General features: G+C 35.1%; 1 protein-coding gene across 1 annotated transcript in view; it reads right to left on the reverse strand.

Moving 5' to 3' along the window:
* Positions 1 to 13,187: 13,187 nt before the first annotated feature.
* Positions 13,188 to 27,043, reverse strand: part of LOC120348757 — a 44,909-nt gene continuing 31,053 nt past the window's right edge. Inside the window, exon 4 of the mRNA XM_039421473.1 lies at positions 13,188 to 13,618. Coding sequence (XP_039277407.1) covers positions 13,377 to 13,618 — 242 coding nt within the window. The 3' untranslated portion in view covers positions 13,188 to 13,376. The remainder of the gene's footprint in view (positions 13,619 to 27,043) is intronic.

Raw genomic sequence — 27,043 nt, forward strand, 5'->3', positions numbered from 1 at the left:
GATAAAACAATGAAAGGAAAACTTGAAATAGTGAAATAATACATGATAGGCCTACCTTGATATGTTCACCCCCTAACTGGTCTCAACAAAGCTGCGAAGAGAAAAATACAGCGTTTCAAAAATTCCCTCCAAATTTCTTTTGGAAACTGGTCTATTGTTGGAAAACTGAGGATTTCACACTCAACACTAAAGCTGCTGCAACAGTCGTGGAGAAATGCGTAAACTTGTGATATTATACATAAAATTGAAGAGAGAATGCTCTATAATATCATGATCAGCATGAATTTTTCCCATCGATATTCAGAAAGTTATAAGAGCAAAAAATGAAGGAAAACGGTTAAATGTCACACATTCAAGAATATAAGGATGTCCTGGCCGGTATGGCTTAGTATAAAATGAGCGCTGCTATGCAGAGATTGTCAGTTTGGTGTAAGGGTAAGCATTCCTGACCGGCAATTAGGAAGTACTGGGTTCGATCACCGGGCTGACAAATAAATTTTGAATAGTAGCGCTCATCGAATTCTCATCTAGCTGTTTACCCTTTTGTCAATATTTGCAGTAGGAGAAGTCTTCGGGGTGAATTACAGCATTCAATTTGGATTTTCGTTTAATAAAAATAGTATAAGGATATCTCGGAAAGTAAAATATATAATAGAAAAATTGTTGTGAGATCAATATTGTAACAAATTGAGTAAGCTTTTATATATAAGCTTGTATAGAACTAAAAGAGATTTGTAGGCTAATTTGTAAGCTTCAATTTTGTATTTGACGAAAATTTCCGTAAGATGCATAGTTTTCGAGTTAACTTATATGCAAGAAACCAAAAAAATGCATATTTGAACCACCCCTAGCACAGGGAGTAGGGGTGGGGACTTTTGATATGTTTACCTCCTTTCTCCTTACTACCCTAAACAGAACTGCAGGGTCAAAAATTGTCTTCCAAACTTTTACATCAGCAACTCTTCGTTGACTGGACTATTATAATATAATTATATTATGTGTAGTATTACATATTATATGTACGGGATAGGTAAAACGTCTAAACTACTGGATTGATTGATTTGAAATTTGCATAAAGGTTCTCAATTTACCGAGGATGTTATAGATAGACCTATTCCCAGTACGTCAAGTTTCAATTAGTCTAGCTTCCAGTTTATTACACTTTGGTTGAGAATAGTCATAGATAAAATATTTTATTGAACGGTTTCATCTTCTATTTTCTCATTCTTCTTCTATGTATAACTTCTTCTATATCTATCTAAACTATTGTAGAGGAGAGAGGAAAAAATTGGCTTATCACAGCATCACGTCTGAACTACTGAACTGATTGACTTCAAATGTTGCATGAAGATTATTAATTTACCAAGAATGGTTATAGGCTTATTTTCAGTACGCCAAGTTCCCAATTCGTCAAGTTTCTGTGTGTGCTACTTTTTGCTTGAGTGGACATAAATAAAATCGTGTGTTTAACGGTTTCATCTCCTATATATCTATAGTATGAAGTATTTCATAAGGAAGGAATTGTCCTATAAATGTATGGGATATGGAATACACGATAGACGCATTATCATTTATCAACTGAATAACTTGCAATTTTTCATAAATATTCTGAATTCACCAAGGATGGATAAAGGCTTATTCTCATTGTTAATAATCAATTCATTCTTATTCAATAATTAGAACAAATCTATCCAAATCGTGATTCAAGGTTAAGCAAAAATAAATCAATAATAATCAACAAAACAGAGCTTTCCCAAAGTGACTCCGTAAATTGCATGCCATGAATAGTCCACAAGACAGCTGATATTTTTAATAAGTTACATTGAGCTATTAATTGCATGCAATTAATAATCCACTCGACAGCTGATTTATGATGAATAATAATTCTATATTCTGATTTTTACGGTAATATTGGCGTTTCAAGGAGACTCCTTTCCCTTTTGTATTATTCTTAAAATAAAAAAAACTTTGTAAATACGCAGCGACTTAAATTACATCAACTACCTATTATATTATATACTTGATATGATATAAGTCGACGCGCAATTTGAAAAGGAACATACCTGTTAAATTTCATAAAAATATAATTGTAAACGTATATAAAAGTATATTTGTAAGCTCCAAATTGTAAGTATAGTGACTAGACTATAATATAGCTAGTTTAGTTGGGCTCCTTTAGCAAGTGCATTCTTCTTCCCATCTCCCATACACTGCAACTGCTTGAGATTGGAATATCATAAATTAGTCCAGTCACTATATACATTGGTGCATGCAAATTATATTGTGGTTTTGATTTCTTAATATATTATTTGGGTACATAAGAGAAGTCCAGAACCAATTTCTTCATGCAAAATTTCCTTGTGCTAGATACAAGGTGGCCCAAAAACCTAGAATTTTCGGCTCATTTTCCAGTTTAACAGAATGATCATCCGGAACTCTCTATCTCTAATGAGTACTGAGTTAGGATTTTTCAAAAAGGAGTGAGATTTGAAGAAAAAATCAATTTTGATAAATTTTAGTTTTTGATCAACAATATTTTCCGATTGTTACCATTTTAGATGTATAATTCAAAATCCCTCTGGGCGTATTTTTGCGCTCTACAATCTAAGATCATTTAGAGAGCTCTATCTCATGTAGATTCCAGGTACACCTGACAACAATGCTCCTTGTATTGTGAAAAACACCTAATTTTCAGCTTCAACCATAATCACCATTTACATTGTCCTCACATTGATATTTCGCAGAATGATATAAGTTCATGACATTATGTTCTATTAGAATCACCCGTTAAATGCATTTCAGTATTTCCTAGTGGAGGGCGCGCTTAAGGACACCTCAAGGATCAAAATTTAAAGCACTTATAACTCAAATTCGGTCGAAAAATGGAAAATTTATTGTTTAGTGTACTTAAGCCAAAAGTTAGTAGACAGAAGGGTTGGTCACTCATTTATAGTATTGTAGTTGAAATGCAATTGGAGTGGAGGAACTGCAGCCGTGACGTAGGCTGTAGTAAAGAGTAGGCAGAATATTATCGCATTCTTGAAAATCATACGGTGAAGTATAGTCAAATTATATAACACAAACATTTTCTGACATGCAAGCTTTCTGTTTCTGCTTTACAATAATTATCAAAACATTTAAATAATACAAGCATTTTGCCACATAAAAGCAAAAACCCCCACCTCCTAACCTTCCCTTTCAAACCCTCAAGGTTTCTTTATCTTCTAGGTCATGTTCATAACGTGTTATTTTGTAGTTTGGCTATACATCAGCTTGTGGATTTCGGGGATGATATTATATTTCGATTCTCGTAGAACATGTGCTCGATACCAGCATGTGTTCAGTGCATTTTTACATTGGATTTATCGGGATCGGTTCACTGGTTTATTGCAATGCATTGATTGGTTTATCAAGATTCTGCATGGGTTAATCTGAAATTATAATGGTACTAGCAGGGCACCCTTGCTTCGCTACGGGAATTAGAAGATAAAATTATTTTTGTGAAACATTTATAATCTAAATCCTACCAAAATTGATATAATCGTTTTTGAGATTAGGTCACAACTTGGCATGAAAATTGTTAAGTCAAATCATTTAAATAATTAATTGATGTGTTGGAAGTGCTCTGTAGAAGAAGAGTAGTCTAATTGCAGCGAATTTTGTAGGATATGGGGCGGGGCTTAAGAGTCGCCCTCAACTTTATTCATTGGCAATTAATATTTCCCGTTGACAGTTATCAAATTAGCAGTGATCATGTTATTTTTGCTTTGGCAATTGAAGATTAAATTCCAAATTAGGTTGATTTGGAATTTGATGACTCTGGTATCCATCCATGGATCTCTTGCTTATTCTGGAATTTTTGGCATAGCCTGTCGCTTACTTTTCATTTCACTTATCCAAAAGTGTGAAAGCAGCCAATCCACTGATCCTTTCTTGCATGGAAGTCCATTCATAATAGTATAACATTTATTGTGGCTCATTCACATGTCTTAAACTCCACAATCATAAATATCAAAGTGGGATCATTTTAATGTGAATTTGCATAAATCTGAATAGAGTTTATTCAATCGCTTTGATTATTGACTACCATTATATGATTTCTTTCTTCAATCTTAGCTTGAAACCGAAAGCTTAGGGATGAAAATTTGGATGTAAACTAACATGTAACTCAATTTAATCTCTATCTAATTGACAACTTTAGAATTTACTTGTTATCTATCAATATCAATAGGTTTGTCTTGTGTCATAATAACATCATGAAAGGAAATAGGAGCAGCTGATGGAATATTATGTTTTTTTTCGATTTAGTTTTTAGCTGATTTTGAAACATGAAAATATCAGGCCCAGTAGCACAAAAGCATTTTCAATTTCAATCAGGATTAAATTTCATGAGAATTAATCAGAGCAGGGTTTTTTTTAATAAAAGTCTTCTCTGATTGGTTCTCGTGGTATTGAGTCCGGATTATGAATTAACAGACAGGGCAACTGGCTCTCTCAAGGCCATGGCTGCGTAGAAACATAGAACAACAGAGGAACCAATACAACAGAAGCTGAAGGAAATAGTCGCATTTCTATCACCTCACGATAAACATCAATTCAAATACCGTTTGGAGAGATCGACTTTAAATTTATTTTGCTATCATCCGGTCACTTTCTGTACCTATTCTTCCAGATGTTCCATGAATACTGCAATGTTTTAACATAAGATCAGCTATTATAATCTTTTTCACTTGCTCACACTTTCTTTCTCACGTTTTCAACAGAGTATGGAAAATTTTTTTGATCAGCTGCTACTTGAGGAACCAATAATTATTTCTGAAAGAGCTTCAGCGATTTTTCCCAGAGTTGAGACGTGTTCCAAAATAATTTTTTATCACAAATGTACTCTATTCCTAATTTAATAAAAACAAAAATGTTAGAGGCGTTTTCGAGATCCGTTAGACATACATACATATCCGCAAACACACATATTTAAACAGAAATTGTTCGCTTAGTATAATTGACTTCAATGATTATGATTTCATTAGAGCTTATTTCACAAAATAATAACAATCGGTATAAAATGCGAAAATATCAATCATAATTCAAATCGAAACTAATAACAGCTGGCATAAAAAACAAAAATGGCAATCATAATTTTGAAATCGAAACAGTAGCTATCATCTTATCTCCAAAGACCCTAGATGCATAGATGCATAGACTCACATGCAGCGCTAGTGACGTACTTGGAATTGAAATCGGCCATTGAGGGGTATCCTATAAAATTATTACATACCAATGCCTTTGTAATCTATAATATTACAAATATATAGATATAATATCTCGTGCTAAAATACCCCAATGGCGGCCTTCAGTTTCAAGTAAGAGCTATCATTGGGAAGACATAGGCATTGTGGGTCTATATCTCTTTAAGGTCTTTGCTTATCTCCATCTGATCTAATGTAAACAAATTATAGTAAGATTCACATCAATGTGTCAGCATTATTTGAATGGGGAGCATTGATGCTATTAATGAGGTATAGGCTACTGACAGTTTCAAGTGAATATCAACGAACTGTTATGCGTATTCTCCAATATTTTTATCGAAAGCTACCTTCTATTTTCTTTGGTAATACAACTAATGTTTGGGAATGATTGATTCATGGGAAAAGCGCCTTGCTTCGATGGACGATATTTTTACATTAGGAAAAGCAACAACAGCTATTTGGCCGTTTTAATAAATAACTCCTTCCTTTCGCCAAGATAAATTCTGGCCGATTGGAATAAGAAGAATATAGTATACATGCTAAAAGACGAACTTTAAACACTTAAAAACCACCCTTAGAGTTGAAATATTGCCAAAAGATTTCTCAGTGAGCACCTAGGACTTTTAAGGAAGCTATATTTCTAGTTTTGTTGCAATCCGTCCAGTAGTTTTCCAGAAATCGTGATCAGTGATTCAGTGAGGTCAATGAATTTCCTCATTCTTTACAAACAGATTTCACAACGGTCACTTCTGAAGTTTTTAAAATACCCCTTCAAGCAGTTTTCGCGATCTGTCGGATATACAAACAAAATTAGTCTTGATAGAATAGGATCAATTGATAGAAGCAACTCCCGTCATAAAAGTTTGTTTTATGAAAAATAAAAATTATCTATACTCCCAGGAATAGCTCTGATTGAAGCAGCAGCGCCCAATCAATTTGTTCTCTATAAATGCATTTTAATTGATTCTTCAACTTGGTGCCAACCTAATGAAATAATCTCAACTTAATGCCAACCTGACAAAATTATTAATTGGTCGCCAGTTATCAATTGTTTCGAATAGGTACTCTCTCTAGATTATAGTTCTATAGTAACATATGATATGGACAATTCAATTATAATCAAGAGATTGGGAGAAGAAGAATATACATGCTAAAAGACGAACTTTAAACCCTTGAAAACCACCCTTAGAGTTGAAATATCGCCAAAATATTTCTTAGTGAGCACCTAGGACGTATAAGGAAGCTATATTCTAAGTTTTGTTGCAATCCATCCAGTAGTTTTCCAGAAATCGTGATCAGTGAGATAAGAATTTTATAAGTATAGATAATGTTGTCTACTAACGCTTTTCCAGCTTATTAACTTTTTCGTGTCACGTTTTTAGATTCTTGAAAAACTTCATTTTATTCATACAAGTTGAATGAACTTGAAATATTTAACATCATTAGAATCGGTGATTCATTCGCTATAAGTATGGAGAATTTTTAAGTTCTAGGTCATTCTTGAGGGTATTAAACGACGATGTATTTGAAGATACAGTGAATAAACTGTATGCTCAGTGTGGTTACTCTATCACTTTTTTACTACACGTGACGTCACGCTGGCGTTCCCCCCACGACTTCGAATCTTACACCTGTGAGTAATCAACCTTCTGTCTACTAACGTTGACTTAAGCCCATGCCCATATTCCAATACACAAAAAATGACCAATTTCTATATTCAAAGCTGCATGTCTTGTGAAATACTTCTGATAAAATTTCCAAATCTAGTAAGGATGTGAAAATTGTCCCCCTCTACTCACTCCAATAAATAATATTTTCGATTCCAACACAATTCGAAAGTTACACAAGATTTTAAAAATGGCGAATTCAGTTTATAAATTTTTTTCGTGATTTTACTGTTGATCAACAGTTTCTAATACGAGTCTGATACATCATAGAAACTCACGATTGATTCCATATTGTAGATAAATTCATCCTCTACTGGCTCAGTTGCCTAAAATCAATCTTGAATCACTTTTCCCTATTATAGAACTGCCAAAACCGTTAATATGAAAAATATCTACAAATAGAAATAAAAATAAAAATCTCTGTACCCTTTTTGAATTATTTTCACAACATGTTTGATGCCATTTTCAAGTGATATGAAGTAAATAAATAAATAATACTGCTGGAAGATTCTTATTTTTGAACATATGTTAGTGTATTCATATGATTTTATGAACTAGGACTGTAAATTTTGGATTTATTAGCATGATTCTATCAAAAATTGGGTTACTGGTGTCTAATTGGATTGAGTTTATTATTTTATCTCTGTTTAATATTGCCGCTTCATAAATATGAAAATTTTCTTTAACATTCAGTTTTCCACTTTTATTACCATAATTTAGTATTTTCATATTGAAATTTATATATGTAAAATTATGGCCTGAATCTATCAAGTGTTCAGCAAATCCCTAATTTTGTGTATAATTTTTAGATTTTAGTGCTTGGATATGTTCTCGAAACCTAATATGGAAATTTCTACCCGTTTGTCCGATATAGAATTTGTAGCAATCACTACATTTAAGTTCATAGATTCCAGATTTTTTAAACTTATCTTGCTGTACATTTGAATTTGATTTCTTTTTTTTCAGTTCAAATGCATTATTTGTTGTCCTATAACCTAAAATGGATTTATTTCTTGTAAAGGTCTTTCTTATAGCTCTATTAAATATTGTGTCATTTGGAACCCAAATATATTCTCTATTTCCTTGATTATTTTGATATGAAAATGCTAAATTATGGTAATAAAAGTGGAAAACTGAATGTTAAAGAAGAATTTAATATTTATGAAGCAGCAAAATTAAACAGAGATAAAATAATAAACTTAATCCAATTAGACAGACACCAATAACCCCATTTTTGATAGAATCATGTGAATTTAAATTTAAAATTTACAGTCCTAGCTCATAAAATCATATAAATCTCATCTTCCAATAAACGGAATGACTTGAAATTTGTAACTCAAGGTCCTTACAATATAAGGATCCGACAAGAACGTTTTCGATCAAATGCAATTCAAGATGGCGGCTAAAATGGCGAAAATGTTGTCAAAAACAGGGTTTTTCGCGATTTTCTCGAAAACGGCTCCAACGATTTTGATTAACTTCATACATGAAATAGTCATTGATGAGCTCTATTAACTGCCATAAGTCGCATATCTGTAAAAATTGTAGGAGCTCCGTCCAATCTATGCAAAGTTTGATTTTAAATTCCCAATTATCAGGCTTCAGATACAATTAAAAAAAAAAATTGAAATGGAAAAGATTGAGCATGAAAATCTCTAGAATTGATGTTCATTAACATTTTCACCTAAAATTGAAAATAAACACGAAATTCGAGAAAATATGATTATTACTTTCCTTGCCCTATTACCATAGGTAAGGAAAGTATTGCTTCCCGAAAAAAATTAAGGTACCCAAATTTCTATAGGTACGTTTCAAGGTCCCCTGAGTCCAAAAAAGTGGTTTTCGGGTATTGGTCTGTATGTGTGTGTGTGTGTGTGTGTGTATGTGCGTCTGTGTACACTATATCTCATCTCCCAATCAACGAAATGACTTGAAATTTGGAACTTGAGGTCCTTCCCGAACAAATCCAATTCAAGATGGCGGCTGAAATAGCGAAAATGTTGTGTGAGTGCGCCACACCAGATTTTTTCAATATTGCAAACTGTTGGAAACTGTTCATTCCATTAAATTATTCACTACTAGCAGGTACCCGTGCTCCGCAAGGTCTATTTTAAAACTTGGCGTAATGAAATCCAGAAGAATTGAAAATAGGCCTATAAGAATCCTCGGTTGATTAAGAATTTATAAGCAGCATTTCAAGTAAATCAGTCCAGTAGTTCAGACGTGATGATGCGTCAAACATAATTCCCTTATCCTCTACACGTGTGTATACATGTTTAAGCCAGTCCTTTCCACTATTATAGAATAGAAGATGAAAGATAGATGGATATATCATCCATTTATCTATTATCTTCTATACTATAACAAAGGAAATGAATGAGAATAAATTTTGAAAGGTTTGAGATATCGATGTGCGGTTTTCACCATATCTTTTCTCTGGAAATCCTGTCTAGGAATCATGTATCATATGACCACCTTTCAATTAAAACATAATTGAATGCGTCAAACATAATTTTCCCATACTACTTTACACCTGTATACGTGTATAATCCAGTTCTTTAATATAATAAAAATTTTTAATTCCGACCATATGATTTGGTGATTTTTTTATGAAATCGTATGTACTATTAATGAAGTTTGAACATTAATTCTAAAAAATCTAGGAGGAAAAATGAAATTTGGGCTTCCAGGTGCACGAGATTGATATTTTTAGAATATATGTTCAAAATTAGGAGATCTATATCATTCCCGTTTTTCCGGTATGCAATCCACAAGTTGACATGTTTTGATGCGAACAAACGAACACACGAACAAACACAACCCTACTCTCTCTTATTATAATAGATGAAGAGATAGCAGACCTCGTATGTCTCCAGCGTTATTGTTCTGTCACCAGCTGGCTCAGATCTTAGAATAGTAGGCTTGAGATGCGCGTGAACACTAGCGTCAGGTGATCAATTTTCATAACGCAAGGAAAGATGTGTGAGTGCGCCACACCAGATTTTTGTGTATTGGAATATGGGCTGAAGTACACTCAACAATAAATTTTCCATTTTTCGACCGAATTTGACTTATGATGCATGATTTTGGACCGCCTTGACGAGCCGAGAAGAATGAAGTGTAGTACGATGGAATCTGAGCATTGGGTCAAAAGTTATGTGTTTTAAATTTTGATCCTTGAGGTGTCCTTAAGCGCGCCTCTCCACTAGGAAATACTGAAATGCATTTAACGGGTTATTCTCTTAGAACATAATGTCATGAACTTATGTCATTCTGCGAAATATCTATGTGAGGACAATGTAGTTGGTGATGACGGTTGAAGCTGAAAATTAGGCTTTTTTCACAATACAAGGAGCATTGTTGTCAGGTGTACCTGGAATCTACATGAGATAGAGCTCTCAATCAGAAAATATTGTTGATCAAAAACTAAAATTAATTAACTTTAGAGTTAAATTAACTTTAGAGTTAATTGATCAATCAGCTTCAAATTTTGAACTCGAATTCTTCGAACCTTTTTACAGATCAAGTTTGTTGGACAAAAAAATTGACTCACTCCTTCGTCCTTTTTCAGGATATCATAAAAAAATCATAATAATAATATCGTGTGACCTGGCTGGCCCAGGTCAAAATAAGGAAACAAAATTTTTTCGATTTTATTATTTAGTCAGCTGGAATCAATTGCATGCTATTTATTTAATTTTTCCATTCATTTAAAAAAGCTGATGCTATTTGTGAGATATCACACAGACTGTCAGACAGACACACTTTATGCATCGACCCATGATTTCAGCTGAATAATACACAACATTAATTTATAAGTTCTACTAGCCGTCAGGCTCGCTTCGCTCGCCATATCCGTCTGGCCAGGGGGCTCCGCCCCCTGGACCCCCGACTGGATCGTCCAAGAATGAGATCAGCAGGCTCGCTTCGCTCGCCTGCATTTTTCATTTGAGCATTTTTATCATATGTTAGGATAATCCAGTCGGGGGTCCAGACTAAACGTCTGGCTAAACGGATATGGCGAGCGAAGCGAGCTTGACGGCTAGTAATATAATATTCCCAGGATTGAAGTAGCAGTGCCCAATCAATTTTTCCGCGATAAATACATTTAAATCTTCAACTTGGTGCCAACCTAACAAAGTCAACTCAACTTAATGCTAACCTGACAAAATTATTAATTTAGTTGCCAGTTAACAACTGTTTCGAAGAGGTACTCTATCTAGATTATAGTTCTATAGTAACATATGGAAATTTCAATTATAATCAAGAGATTGGGAGAAGAAGAATATACATGCTAAAAGACGAACTTTAAACCCTTAAAAACAACCCTTAGAGTTAAAATATTGCCAAAAGATTTCTTAGAGCGCCTCTAAAGGGCCAACTGAACATACCTACCAAATTTGAACGTTTTTGGTCCGGTAGATTTTTAGTTCTGCGAGTGAGTGAATCAGTCAGTCAGTCAGTCAGTCAGTGAGTGCTATTTCGCTTTTATATACATAGAAGAAGAAGAAGATATTAACTCGCTTCAGTTAACGTCTGTCTGCCTGTCTGTAACAGGTAATTAATACAGCATGTAATTAATACTACTTGTGATAGCAGTTGCTATGAAAAATTATTTTTATTTGAAGTTTTAAAATGTGAGTAGAAGCTACTATTAGTGTTCACTAACACTTGATTATTCAATGTATAGGTACCGTACTCATTCATTTAATTTTTGTATCATTTAAATATTGAGATCACTGAAATGGTTTGAGATATCGATGTGCGGGTTTCGCCATTAATTTTCCATTGAAATTCTGTATCGAAATCATGTATCAAATGAACACCTGCACTTTTGAAAAAATGAAGTTGGACTCAAGATGAAGCTGGATCCTAAATGAAGTTGGATCCATATGACGGATCCAAGATGGCGGACAAAAGTTTTAAAACGACAGAAAATATTTTTTCAATTGGAATAGGATCCCCATTGGAGTAATATCATACTTGTAAAATATCTCAGAGATCAATACAACAGTTCATGAGGGTGTTCTTCAACCCAGGGGGTCTCTAGTACTAGCAGACAAACCGTCTAGTCATCACCCACGCGCTACCAACTAAGCTACGGAGTTACTTGGAGAAAGTCCTATTTGGTTGGACTTTTATAGTTAATTATTAGTTTTAATTATTAAATTAGAATTAATTATTAATTGCAATAAAAGTTATCCTATGTCCATCCTCGGTAAATTCAGAACCTTTATGCATAATTGCAAGTTAATCGGTTCAGTAGTTCAGACGTGATGATGTATCAGTCGTGTATTTTCTATCACGTACATGTGTAAGCAAATTCTTTCCTTCAAAATATTGAATAGCAGGTAACCCGTGCTCCGCAAAGGGCTATTTAAAAAAATTGACAAACTGAAAACTTAATGTAATGAAATCTTGAAGAATTGAAAATAGGCCGAAACCATACTCGATTAATTAAGAATCTATATGCAAAATTTCAAGTTAATCAGTCCAGCAGTTCAGACGTGATGATGCGTCAATAGTTATTTGTATATCTAGAGTGAAACATACCGCTTTTTCTCCTTGAGGGGAAAGTTTGATGCCTGAGGCAAAGCCGATAGCAACAATTTCCCTGAAGGAGAAAAATATTTTTTCACTCGTGATGTACATAACATTTTTCCTCCACCTATTTATAGAATCTGCAAATCAAATAATTTAATAACTCACGTTATTGATCTCTTTTACACCATAACGTGAAATCTGAGAAGTAAAAAACCTTGCTGTCTGGCACTGACTATTTTTTTTGCTGTCTATCGGCAAAAGTTGTAACAATCTCAGCTGGCCGACTCAAGTTCTCGCATTTCAGATTTAAATCTTAGATGTGAAATATTTGTTGGCTGGTATTTTGAATAAAATGGAATATTTAAATTATGTATTCATTATTTTTATCGTCTACTAATATTAAGTATGTAATATCATACAAACAATCATATGAGTTGATAAAATTAAGGTTAATTTTAAGGTATTGAGTCCAGTTGACTCAATGACAGACAATCCTATTATGCTTCCTCATCTGAGCTTCGACCTACCAACCTATTTCCAATGTGAGTTTTTAAAATAGAGATGATTCCCATTTTATTCAAATGGAGTTAATTTTCCTCCCTTGGGAGTTTTTCTGTTTTTTCGTACCGAGGGAAAAAAGTGACACTTTAGTATTATGTTTTAGGGAGTAAAGTAAGTGCTTAAGACAGTGGGTGGAGGGAAAAACATTTCAAGCAGAAATAGTCTAATATTGGAGAAATAGTCTTAGAATTAGAACATTATATTGATTCTTATAAAACTGTCTTCATTTTTCTGAAAAAATGGAATAAAATTGATCTCAATTGAATAATTGTTGGTTGTCGAGTGGATTCATGTCGATTTTATATTGATTCTTATAAAACTGTCTTTATTTTTCTGAAAAAATGGAATAAAATTGATCTCAAGTGAATAATTGGTGGTTGTCGAGTGGATTCATGTCGATTCCAACAGCATTGATGCCAGGATACTGGAGCACAGCATCCATGTGCATGTTGTCTGGCACATCCGTCCCGCTGCTGTAGCTCTTGGATTGCAGCGGACTCCACGTCTCGTTCACCACACGAGACAGCACCGACGTGTAGCGGGGCCACTTGTTATCGGCCGCTGTTTTCGACAGATCGCGTGTGCACTGAGAGAGGTATTCTGAAATAGGAATAGATTATTGGCTATCAAATGAATTAATTAAAAGATATAGATAGAAAGATACTATGGATATAAAAGTGTTTCATTCATGTAAAATATATTTACAAGAAATTCATAGTAATAAACTATAAGGTTCTAATGTGTCCTATATGCTATATATTTGCCAAAAACAAAATACAGAAGAAAAGCTTAGCAAAAAAAATATAAGCTACTGCATCAAACATGGAAATTCAGGAACTGCTAATTTATTTCATTAGAAATAATCAAGAAATGATATCCTTATTCATAATATCACATATAATAGTAATAATAATAATTAAATAAAGATTTAATTAATTATTCTATTAACAGTAACCATAATTATTATGCTCCTATGAGTACAGTAGATGAGGTAAAACACCAACAGAAGGAAGATTCCTTGTGCGCCAGTGTGAGTCACGAAATCAACTTGATCAGAGTAAGATAATACGGTAACTTAAATTCAGCGTATGTAGTGTTCAACATGAAATGTATAATATGAAATTGATTATTATATAAAAGTCAATGATTGGAAATATAATAATTTAAGTTCAGCAATGCCTCTATTATGGCTCTTTTTCTTCGGAAATTATTAAGTGGAAATTCACTTACTAGTATATTTATGAATTTACTGCTAATGTAGTAAAGTTGTTTCTAAGAAGAGTTGAGTTGGTATTATATATTTGATATTTGAAAAATGCAACTATTAAACCACCCTCATCCCTTAAGAACAAGGGGTAGGGATGGGAACTTTTGATATGTTCACCCCCTAACTGGTTCCAACAAAGCTGCAACGTCAAAAATTGTGTTCAAACATTCTCTCCAAATTCCTTTGTCAATTTTAGCTCTATTTTAGCAAAACTGAAGATCTCACACTCAACACTGAAGCTGCAGTTGTGGGGATGTGCGTATACTTGTGAAATTATACATCAAATTGAAGAGAATTCGATGCTGATAAGCTCAAGATCAGCATGAATTTTTTCAAATGATATTCAAAAAGTTATAAGAGCAAAAATTGAAGGAAAATGTGTTTTTTTTCAAAAATGTCACATCTTTAAGAGCGGATATCTCGAAAAGTGAGAGAGATATAGAAAAAGTTGTTGAATCAATATTGTAGGAAATTATTGATGCGTAATTTTCGAGTTATATGCGAGAAACCAAAAAATGGCACCTTTGAACCACCTCCACTCCATTAGCACAGGGGGTAGGGGTGGGGACTTTTGTTATGTTTACTTCCTTACTACCCTAAACAGAGCTGCGGGGTCAAAAATTGTCTTCCAAACTTGTCCCTCTATACCCTTTTTTGAGCATTCATTGCCTGGACTAGATAGAAGAAAACCACAATGAAGTAATAAGCTGGTAATTAAACAAAATAAATAAATAAAAAGGAAATGAAAATTCCGAACAGAAGTCAATAATATTACTTATTAGGTATTTAACTTTGAAAAGAAAAAGCATTCTCATCTCTCAAAAATAAGTAAATGAACATAGTAGAGAAAGAATGCAATAGAGTAATTTAAAATTGGTAAATGTATTATTTATATAATAGTAATTTAAAGTTGGTAATGTAATAAAAGTTGGTAAAAAAAATCTGGTGTGGCGCACTCACACAACTTTCCTTGCCGTTATGAAAGTTTATCACCTGGCGCTTGTGTTCTCGCGCATCTCAAATCTACTATTCAAAGATAATGAGACAGCTGGTGATAGGACAATAACGCTGGAGACACACGAGGTCTGCTATCTCTTCGTAGTGAATGATTTCCTTCTGGTGTAAATCTATACTTATAAAATCCTTATCTCACTGACTCACTGATCACGATTTCTGGAAAACTACTGGACGGATTGCAACAAAACTTGAAATATAGCTTCCTTATAAGTCCTAGGTGCTCACTAAGAAGTCTTTTGGCGATATTTTAACTCTAAGGGTGGTTTTTAAGGGTTTAAAGTTCGTCTTTCAGCATGTAAATTCTTCTTATTCCAATCTCTTAATTATTATTGAAATGTCCATACCATATGTTAATATAGAACTTATCTCTTTTCTGTATAGGGCTACTTTTATAGAAATAGAAAGAAAAATAAAAATCTTAGTACCCTTTTTGAAATATTTAATCACAACATGTTTCCTAAATATTGTGATTTTAACATGTTTCCAAACATGTTGTGATTAAATATTTCAAAAAGGGTACTAAGATTTTTATTTTTCTTTCTATTAGTTAATATAGAACTATAATCTAGAGAGTAACAGTTGTTAACAACCTCTTCGAAACAGTTGTTAACTGGTAACCAAGTTAATAATTTTGTAAGGTTGGCATTAAGTTAAGTTAACTTTGTTAGGTTGGCACCAAGTTGAAGATTAAAATGCATTTATCACGGAAAAATTGATTGGGCACTGCTACTTCAATCAGAGCTATTCCTGAGAATATTATATTATTATTAATTTATTTTCCAATCACTTGATAATGGCATTATTTATAGCCGAAACATGTTGTGTTGAATAATTTTAAAAAGTGTAATCAGATTTATAAATATTAGAATATAAATTTAAGAATAAATATTTTCATTTCTATTCCTGGGAGTAGGCTATAGATAATTTTTATGTTTCATAAAATAAACTTTTATGACGGGAGTTCTATCAAGACTAATTTTGTTTGTATATCTGACAGATCGCGAGAACAGCTTGAACAATTTCGATGAAATTTTAATTATTCAGTATGATGAATGGAGGGTATTTTTAAAACTTCAGAAGTATCCGTTGTGGAATCTTTGTGCAAAGAATGAGGAAATTCGGTCAGAATTTAATTTGACGAAAGAAAAGGGTTATTTATTAAAACAGCCAAATAGCTGTTGTTGCTTTACCTAATGTAAAAATATCTTCCATAGAAGTAAGGCGCTTTTCCCATGAATCAATTATTCCTAAACATTAGCTGTGTTACCAAAGAAAATAGAAGGTAGCTTTCGATAAAAATATTGGAGAATATACATAACAGTTCGTTGATATTCACTTGAAACTGTCAGTATACCTCATTAATAGCATCAATGCTCTCCATTCAAATAATGCTGACACATTGATGTGAATCTTACTACAATTTGTTTTTATTAGATCAGATGGAGATAAGATGATAGCTTCTGCTTCGATTTCAAAATTATGATTGACATTTTTTCTTTTTATGCCAGCTGTTATTAGTTTCGATTTCAATTATGTTTGACATTTATACCCGTTGTTATTGTTATGTGAAATAAGCTCTCATTAAATGAAAACATAATCATTGAAGTCAATATTATACTAAGCAAACAATTTTTGTTTAAATATGTGTGTTTGCGGATATGTATGTATTTCTGACGGATCTCGAAACATGACGCCTCTAAAATGTTTTTATTAAATCAGGAATAGAGTACGTTTGCGATAAAAAATTATTTTGGAACACGTCTCAACTCTGGGAAAAATCGCTGAAGCTCTTTCAGAAATAATTATTGGTCCCTCAAGTAGCAGCTGATCAAAAAAATTTTCCATACTCTGTTGAAAACGTGAGAAGGAAAGTGTGAGCAAGTGAAAAAGATTATTGAATGAAAAAGACTAAGAAATTGTCATAAACTGTTTATCAGAGATTGACAATGGTGTAATAACCGAAACCGGTCTTTCTAATTATCAATAAATCAGTGGTTTTTTGACAATTTCTTAGTCTTTTTCATTCAATATGAAAAATTACCACAATATCAACTTCTCAACTACACAAAAAGAAAAAGATTATAATAGCTGTAGTTGAGTTACCAAATTTAGCGATCTTATTTTAAAACATTGCAGTATTGATGGAACATCTGGAAGAATAGGTACAGAAATTGACCGGATGATAGCAAAATAAATTTAAAATCGATCCCCCCAAACATTTGGTAGTTGAATTGATGTTTATTGTGAGGTGATAGAAATGCAACTAATTTCTTCAACTTCTGTTGTATTTGTTCCTCTGTTGCTCTATGTTTCTATGCAGTCATGACCTTGAGAGAGCCAGTTGTCCTGTCTGTTAATTCCTAATCCGGACTAAATACCACGAGAACCAATCAGAGAAGCCGTCTATTAAAAAAAACCCTGCTCTGATTAGTTCTCATGAAATTTAATCATGCTTGAAATTGAACAGGCTTTTGAGCTACTGGACCTGATATATTCTGTTTCAAAATCAGCTAATAACTATATAAAAAAAAAACATAATATTCCATCAGCTGGTCCTATTTCCTTTCATCCTATACTATTAAACGAGCAATTTCTGTTTATATGTTTAGATGTTTATATGTTTGTATTTCACCAGATTTCGAAAATGGCTCTAACGATTCTCACGAAATTCAGACCATAGTAGGTTTATAATATAAAAATTCGATTGCACTGGGTCTCATCCCTGGAAAAACTCGCTGAAGAACATTGAAATGATAATTATTATTTATCCTTGGAAAAACAGCTGATAATGATTATTTCATCATCTGTTGATGATGGAAGTGAGTGAGCGAGTTCATGTATGTGGGACTGTGTCAAAATTATGACTCAGCTGTTGAACTTTTGTAATCATTCAATCAGGTACTTAGTGCCGGTTGCAAAAAAGCCGGATTATTTTCAATCCTGATTCCAGTAGATCCATCTTTTTGTAATGGTTTTCTCTGATTTGGTTCATGTGTAATTAATTAATCAGGATTAAAATTCAACCGGCTTTTGTGCAACTGGGCATTTGTGAGGGAAATTTTTGCATTCCTCTGGGAATTAATCTCAATTTACTGTGATTAGATAGAACATTTCTGTATGAACTATGAATGATATTATAATTTCTTCTTTTGTAATAAATTGTCTATGCTTTTGTACTCCAGAGCGAAGCTCGGTCCCCAATATTGATGTCATTACATGACACAAGACAAACCTATTGATATTTATATTAATGAATCACAAGTAAATACTAAAGTTCTCAATTTAGATAGAGATTTAATTAAGTTACATGTTAATTTACATTCAAATTTTCATCCCTAAGCTTTTGGTTTCAAGCTAAGATTAAAGAAAGAAATCATATAATGGTAGTCAATAATCAAAGTGATTGAATAAACTATTCAGAATTATTCAAATTAACATTAAAATGTCCACTTAAAAATTCCCACTTTAATATTTATGGTAGTAAAGTTTAGGACATGAGAAATCAGCCACATTAAATGTTAAACTAATTATTATGAATGGACTCTTATATATAAATGGACTTCCATGGAAGAAAGAATCAGTGGATTGGCTGCTTTTACACTTTTGAATAAGTGAAACGAAGAGTAAAAAAGCTGCGTTTACACCAAAGTTATTAACAAAATGTAAACATTTGATGAACATATGTGTTAGTCAAGTTTTGTTCAATCTAATAGAATCCATAAGGATTAAGTTATCAACATTTTGTCAATAACTTCGGTGTAAACCAGCTTGAGCGAAAGGCTATGCCAGAAATTCCAGAATAAGCAAGAGTTCCATGGATACCAGAGTCAACTAATTCCAAATAAACTTGATTTGGAATTCTATTTTTAATTGCATCAAGCAAAAGCAAAAATAACATGATCACTGCTAATTTGATAAATGTTAACAAGAAATATTAATTGCCAATGGATAAAGTCGAGGTCGACTCTCAAGCCCCGCCCAATATTCCACAAAATTCACTGCAATTAGTCTACTATTCTACAGAGCACTTCCAACACATCAATTAATAATTCAAATGATTAGACTCAATAATTTTCATGCCAAGCTGTGGCAAAATTTCTTTATTTATTACTGATAGAGGGCAGATCATAAGATGCTCCTAGCAAATAGTAGGTCCGTGATACAAAAATTTGAGCTAAGTCTCATCTCAGATAACTCGAGAGGAAAAATTGATCATCCAAGTGGCAGCTTATTGAAACAGAAATTTCCATCGTTTGTTGAGAACTAAAGAGAGGAAGAGAGAAAGCTAACAATTAGCAATATAATTTGAAACATTGCATGATTCAATAAAAATATTCCCTGATGTCAAGATGAGAGATGGGTGTCTGGCTTGGAAGTGTTTCGGCCAAATTGCAGGATGACTGTTAACGGTTGCCGGAAGATCAACAGCTGGATTTTTTTCGTTATTTTTGGTAATAGAGAAATTCTGATTGCAGATTCGTTCTCAGCGACCCCAAGGCTCAGAATGTCAACAATGTTTTTAAATAATTAAAAATCATCATGAAAAGTCATTAATATGGTAGTACACCACGTTTCTGGAAACTTTTTACTGGTGACTGGAGTTATTATTGACACACAAAAATAAAAATAGTCGTGAGAAAGAAAACTGCTGATGAACGCGAATAAGACCGTCACTCCATTGTTCTATTGTCTCGGCTGCTTGGCTGAGCCTGGCTGGAGGGATCAAATAACCAACTGGTTTGTTCTTTCGTCTGTCCGCTAGGCGTAACTACGCCGACCATTGCTGGGTGGGAGGTGTTACTGCGGCCGCTTGCATTCCCACCAACGCTGCTATTATTTACTCAGCGCCTAGTCCGATTCAGCCAAGCAACCAGCCTGCACTGTGGAGCTAGGTTAAGAGCTATCATTGTGTTGCTGACTAGTTGAAGACGAGTTGCTCTTTTTAGTGTGTGTGTGTGTGTGTGCTACAGTGCAGTGCAGTTTTTAGTGAATAGCAAAGTAAGTACAATCTATATTGTTTATTATTATTGTTGGTTATTATTTTAAAAGATCCATTTTGATGAATACTTTGTGTGGGGGACTTTAAGATGTCTCCTCACACATCATGATGATCATTCAGTTTGAGAGAGAGAGAGAGAGAGAGAGAGAGAGAGAGAGAGAAGAGAGAGAGAGAGAGAGAGACAGAATAAATATTATTTAGAATTTTAAAAGACCCATTTTGATGAATATTTTGTGTGGGGGACTTTAAGTAAGATGTCTCCTCATCATTATCCATTTTTTTTTTTTTTTTTTTTAGAATTATTGATTTGAAATTCAGTAATAATGATTTAAACTATTCATTTTTTTCTTATTATATAAAACTATTCTTGTTGAATGGGTGGAAAGCATTGTAAAATCCAACCAAATACTCCATCATCCTCATCATCATCCTTAAATATGCTTCCTCCAACACCACTAATGATGTATGTTAGAGAGATTGCTATATTGCCATCTGCCCTGTCTGCCATATTGCAGATCAATGCAACTTACTATTACCATGCATGCACCTTGCATGCAAAAATTGTACTACTGGCGCCCCCACCCAAATGTCCTTGTTGTAAAATACGTTTTCAGGGATGGCTTGAAGTCAATCAAACTATCCACCCTTGAAGTAAATTAAACTGTCCCCCATCTTACCGTGTCCAATCCTAAAAACCGCCTTTCCCCTAACCAAAGCCTCCCTATTTGCACATCTAGAAGCGAGATCATGAAGATGAAATAAGCAGGTTAGATAAAAATATTCACCTTTCAATAGATAGTGAGCAGCAATGTATAATACAGCTACTAATGCATGTGCATGATGATCATCTACTATATAATTCTATGTATGTATGTATGTGTATGGTATAACTGTTTTATACATAATGAAACTTTTTGTTTTGAAACAGATGAACAAGACCTGCAGACGTGAGTTGGCTGAGGAGGGGAAGTTCGTTGTGTTGGAGGACACATTCAACTCATGCCTCCGCACCCTATTCTACAAAACTGGATCATCATCCAACTCGAGCAAGGACTTCCACTCTCTGCTGGGAAAGTTGGAGAGCCAGATCATAGACCTCATCACCCAAGAGTGTATCACCTATGGAGCCAACAAGTTCAACATGATGCTGGAGGCAACATACTACAAGATCAGCCTTGATGAGCAGAACCAGGAGAAGGATGAACTACAAAATATAGCATTCAAAACCCTCAACTATCCAGTGTTCAATATTGATGAAGTTCCCAACATGGTCAAGACTGCTTGTCAGAGGATACTGAAGGAGGAGCTCAAGTTTGAGGGGCAGTCAAGCAGATGGACCCTACTTACCATCAATGGTCTGCTTATCTGCACCAGCAGGCATGTACCACTAAGAGGATCATCATACATTGAGCTTCCACCGAAAATTGCTGCAAGGAAAGCAGTCATCAATCCAAAAAACCAAGACCAAGAGTGCTTCAAGTGGGCAATGCTTGCTAAGCATGTGAAAGGGGGACATCCTGAACATGTCAACCATCAATACCACCAAATTGAGGACAAATACAATTTTAATGGCTTGACATTTCCAGTATCAATCAATCAAATAGATCGATTTGAGAAAAATAACCCTAATATATCAGTGAATGTGTACAGCATTGATTCAAAAAACAATATTTTCCCTAGACAAGTAGTTAAGGAGATCAAGGCAGACCATACAGACCTTCTTCTGCTCAGTAAGACGTCAGATACTTCAGAGGACATTGATAATGATGATGATGATGATGACGATAATGTAAATACTTACTATTGTTATATAAAAAAATTTGAGAAACTTTTGAGAGCACAGATTACTAAACATGAGCATGGAATCATCATTTGCAGATGATGCTTCACCCACTACACCATTAAGAATGATGGAGAACAAAGGCTTAGGGATCATGAAGAGTACTGCGCCAACAATAAAAACGCTCGTGTCATAATGCCTCAGCAAAAATTGGAAAAAAAATAAATAATTAAAAAAAATTAAAAAAAAATAAATAAAAAAAATAAAAAAAGAAAAAAAAAATTAAAAAAAATAAAAAAATAAATAAATAAAAAAAATAAAATCACATAAAATCGGGAATAAATGAGAATAATGGCCATGCCCACCAGCATTAGGGGCATCAATGGGGGACCTATCACTCTAGCTCAAGTTGGTCATGCAGGAGCATGGTTGGGGGTCGTCCACTCAGTGGTCAGTCAGTCAGTTCAATTACTGATCAGTCACTGTTCAATCACTGTTCAGTCACTGTTCACTTACAGCTCACTAGAAGCTGCAATGAGCTTGGATATAGTTGTTAAAGTATACATAATAAACAACAAGTAAATAGATATCCACCATGGTGTAGTGGTTAGCACATCTGCTTTCCATTCTGGAGGACTCGGGTTTGAATTATTCATAAGGTCCCAGGTTCGAATCTTCATTGTATATATGGGGATGTAAGATGTTTGGTTAAGGAATGTAGGTAGGTAGGTAGAGTGTAGGTATAATTGCTTGTAAACCATTACACCACGATGGATATCTTTTGTTGAAATATGATTGAACATGAAAGTTTTCACGTTTCAACTGGTCAAACTCTGAACTCTGAACACTCTGAACTCTGAACTCGGGGCTCTGAACTCTGGACTTCTGGATTCTGGACTCTAGACTTCTGGACTCTGGATTCTGGGACCCTGGACCCTGGACTCTGGACTCAGAACTACTCTGGACCATGGACTCTGGACTCTGGACTTCTGGACTCTGGACTCTGGACTTCTGGACTCTGGACTCAAATGTCCTGCATCGTTAAAAAAGTGTGTCAATGAGATAATACCATGATTATGTAGTTCCTCCTCCTCAAGCTCAATCACTGCATCCCGCAGATATAGCTCACTGTTTGACAACATGTTGCAGTAGACTGAGAAAAAGTGGAGGGGAATACAGCGAAAGATGAGTCATCTAAAAGTATAAGAGGGGATGACAATGGCTATCAATCATCATTCTTCAATCATGGTGGCTACAAGCATGTACCAAGCAGCGCTCTACCTTGTGCTAGCACTCAGTGCTAGTGCATTGGATCCAAAGTACAGGACACAGGAATTTCTCATTTCAAGGGAACATGGACTGGATACATCAAACATCCGTCATATGCAACAGTGTCTGCTAACATCAGGGATTCCTGCTCTACGTGGTAATCAGTCAGCAATCGATCAAATGTACATCAATATCAGAGACTGGTACATGAATATGGCTGGGGAACGAGTGTGGAGGGATCTCTCTGCAAACGAGTCTACTGCGCATACAATCTGCACACCTGTCTTCACCCTACATTCACATTGCTGGACTTTCTGGAAGCGGTTGTTGCAAGGTCAGTCAAGGTCTGTGCACCATGCTGTGAAGAACAAGCATCCATTGTTATTACTACTCCAGTGAGTACTGCAACTGCTACAACAACTCTTGCTGCTAGCACTACTACTCCTGCTAGTACTACTTCAACTAGTACTGCTGCTACTACAACTCCTGCCACTGGAGCAAGCAGACATGTGTGAGTTCGGAGACTGTCTAAACAGCGCCAAGTGTCTTTGAGATTGAAAAGGTTTTAAAGGAAAGCTGCCAGTGCATTGGAAAGGATACAGTTCAAGTCATGACTTGTGGATCAACAAAAGTGACTTGATCTAGGATGAGAGAGGTTGTACAACGGCAAAACCTGTTCAAAGTTATTGATTTCGATCGTGTGGTGAGAGGTTGTGGTCTGGAAATGGACAATAAGAAGAAGCGGAATGGTCCTTTGTTCCCCAACCATATAAGATGCATTATATGTGGACCTTCAGGGTGTGGTAAGACAAATCTACTGTTCAACATGCTTTTTGATCCAAATGGAATACATTTTTCAAATATACACCTTTTCTCAAAGACTACATTTCAGTCCAAGTACAAGCTACTTAAAACCATCATGCAGGGACTAGGCAATGAGATGGAATATGTAGAGTGAGTAGATACAAGTGAGGAAATATCTGAACCACATGAACTGCCTGCCAATTCAATAATTATCTTCGATGATGTAATTTGTGAGCAACAGGATGCCATCAGGAAATACTTCAGTGTAGGCAGACACAGCGATGTTGATGTTTTCTATCTGGCACAGACCTAAAGCCGCATTCCAAAATAGCTGATTCATGACAATGCAAATTTTCTAATCATGTTTGAACAGGATGAGCTGAACTTGAAGCATCTGTATAGAGACCATGTCAGCGCCGATATGACCTTTGATCAGTTCAAGGACATGTGTAACAAGGTTTGGTCATCAGCTGCACATGCATTCATTGTTATTGACCGCTTATCAGGAAAGAATGCTGGGCACTACAGAAATGGTATTGACACCTATTTAGTTGAGGTGTAAGTCTAGTAGAGTATGTCTGTTATTGTGAGGCAAGCAGGATGGTTCGACCTCGTCAGAAGACATTGGAGGAGGTAGCTTCTACCATCAAGGAGATTGCAAAGCTAAGACGTAACATCAAGAGAAAGCATAAGGAGCTCACACTTGGAAGAGAATTGACAGAGGAGCAATATGCAAAACATTTCAAACCGCTAACTGAACCACTGGGAAAAATTATTGAGACTCTTCAGATTCCTACAGCCCAGCAGCAACCACCTCCAGCTCAGCAACAAGCACTTCCAGCTCAGCAACAGCCACTGGCTCAACCATTAGCAGAACAACATCAGCTTATACCGCCTACACCGCCAACAACACCGATCCGACCCAGGCATGTTTGACATCCATTACCATCACAACTAGAAGTTGTTGAGGAGCAGGAGGAGGAGGAGGAGTCACCAACCTATGAATCATTTGGAGAAGCAGCAGGCTCCACTCCGGATCCAAGTACTTCAGCAGTTGCAAGAAAATTATTGTCTGAGGCTAGGAGTGATGAGGAGGAGGAGGAGGAGGAGGAGGATATTGAGGCAGTGTTGAATAACAGCAGTCCTAAGGAAGTGTACAACATTTATACTCAGAGTGGATTGAGTGGAACCAAAGTGGGTCCATATGTTTATAGAGCGATGTTGAATGATAGTAGTTCAGATACTACATTTGGACCAAGATTAGTTGGAAACAAGTACTATTTGGGTAGTAGGTATCTAACCTTTGGAAGTGATGGCTCAAAGATTGAACTGACTGACCCTGTAGATGAAGAACATAAAATGATTTTTGATGCAACAGCCGGACTATGTGAGCTGATTTTTAAAAAGAAGCCAAACAATCAACTTGTTATGTCACCTGACTCAAATGCATACAAATGCATTCTGTATTTGACCAATTTGTATAGAAAAAACTATGACCCAGTTGGACGTATTATGAACTCCAATGATGCCAAGTACAAGAAGACAATTTACTCACTGATAAGGAATGGTAAGCATAGTGGGAGAGGACTGGTGACACCATTTAATATGGTGGCAAGCAATCGAACTAAGATTGAGTATGTCTACTACAACAATCCCAACGAGTTGGTGGACAGACTAAGACTGTTGGATCAGTCCAAGGCAGTTGGCAACACTGGACATGAGAATGAAATCAATTCGATTCTAGAAGAGTTGGTGTAAGGCGGCTATATAGTTGGTAACCCTGCATACTAGCTTTGCTATATAAGAGATCTAATATGTATATACATAATAGTTGAGCTATGGATTCTGTGGGAATCATTAATGCACGCTATAGATGTTTGATAAATTTAGCACATCCATGTGCTGATGGAGATGCTGTTAACTCTGCAACATGTAGAGAACTGATTTCAATGTGGCTGCCAAAGACAAGGGACAATACCACATCACAGGTATTCACAAGTCTCAACAATTCAATACTTACTGATATGCTGGATCCAATTAAGCCTACTGATGGAGTAAACAATCGATATCTTGAGAAGAGGCTGATTGAGTTTGCTGGTAAAATGTTTATATTTTATTTAGACATTGTGTTAGATCCAGAAAATGCTAAAACTATGAAGGAATTGCCACCTGATGAAATGAAGAAATATTTCATAGATCTTGGGATTACCGGAACCACCACCTGAAACATCATTGCCACCAGCACAAACATCACCCACACCAAAAAGTATAAAACCAGCTGCTAAAGCTGTTAAGAGGCATTAGATGGCTGGATGTAAGAGAGTGAGGAGGTACCAAGGGAGAGGGGTACTATCATCAATTGCAAAAGCTGCCGGTTCAATAGTTAAAAATAGTGCTGGCACTATAGTTAATAAAGCAATTGACATTCTACCTGTTGAACTTCACATCCCCGGTTACTAGTACTGTGGACCAGGTACCAAGTTGGAGAAGCGATTGGCACGAGGCGATCCAGGTATAAATAGTCTTGATCGAGCCTGTAAGGAGCACAACATTGCCTACTCCAAAAATAGTGATACAGCGAGCAGAGCAAAGGCTGACAACATCTTGGCAGATCGAGCTTGGAGTGTGGTAAACTCTTCAGATGCAGGAGTACTTGAGAAGGCTGCAGCACTAGCAGTCACCAACATCATGAAGGCCAAGGCAAAGTTTGGGGGAGGAGCAAGAAGTTGTAAGAAGAAGAATTCCAGGGAAAGTCAGCACACATCGTCCAAGAAAGGTAAAGGACTTTATCTGAGACGTCAGCAGACATTGTCCAAGAAAAGTAAAGGTCTTTATCTGAGATGTCAACAGGGGACAGGAAATGGGGCACGCCACCATTGTCAATGCAGA

The sequence above is a fragment of the Nilaparvata lugens genome, chromosome 2 (genome assembly GCF_014356525.2).
Source record: "Nilaparvata lugens isolate BPH chromosome 2, ASM1435652v1, whole genome shotgun sequence".
Classification (NCBI taxonomy): domain Eukaryota; kingdom Metazoa; phylum Arthropoda; class Insecta; order Hemiptera; family Delphacidae; genus Nilaparvata; species Nilaparvata lugens.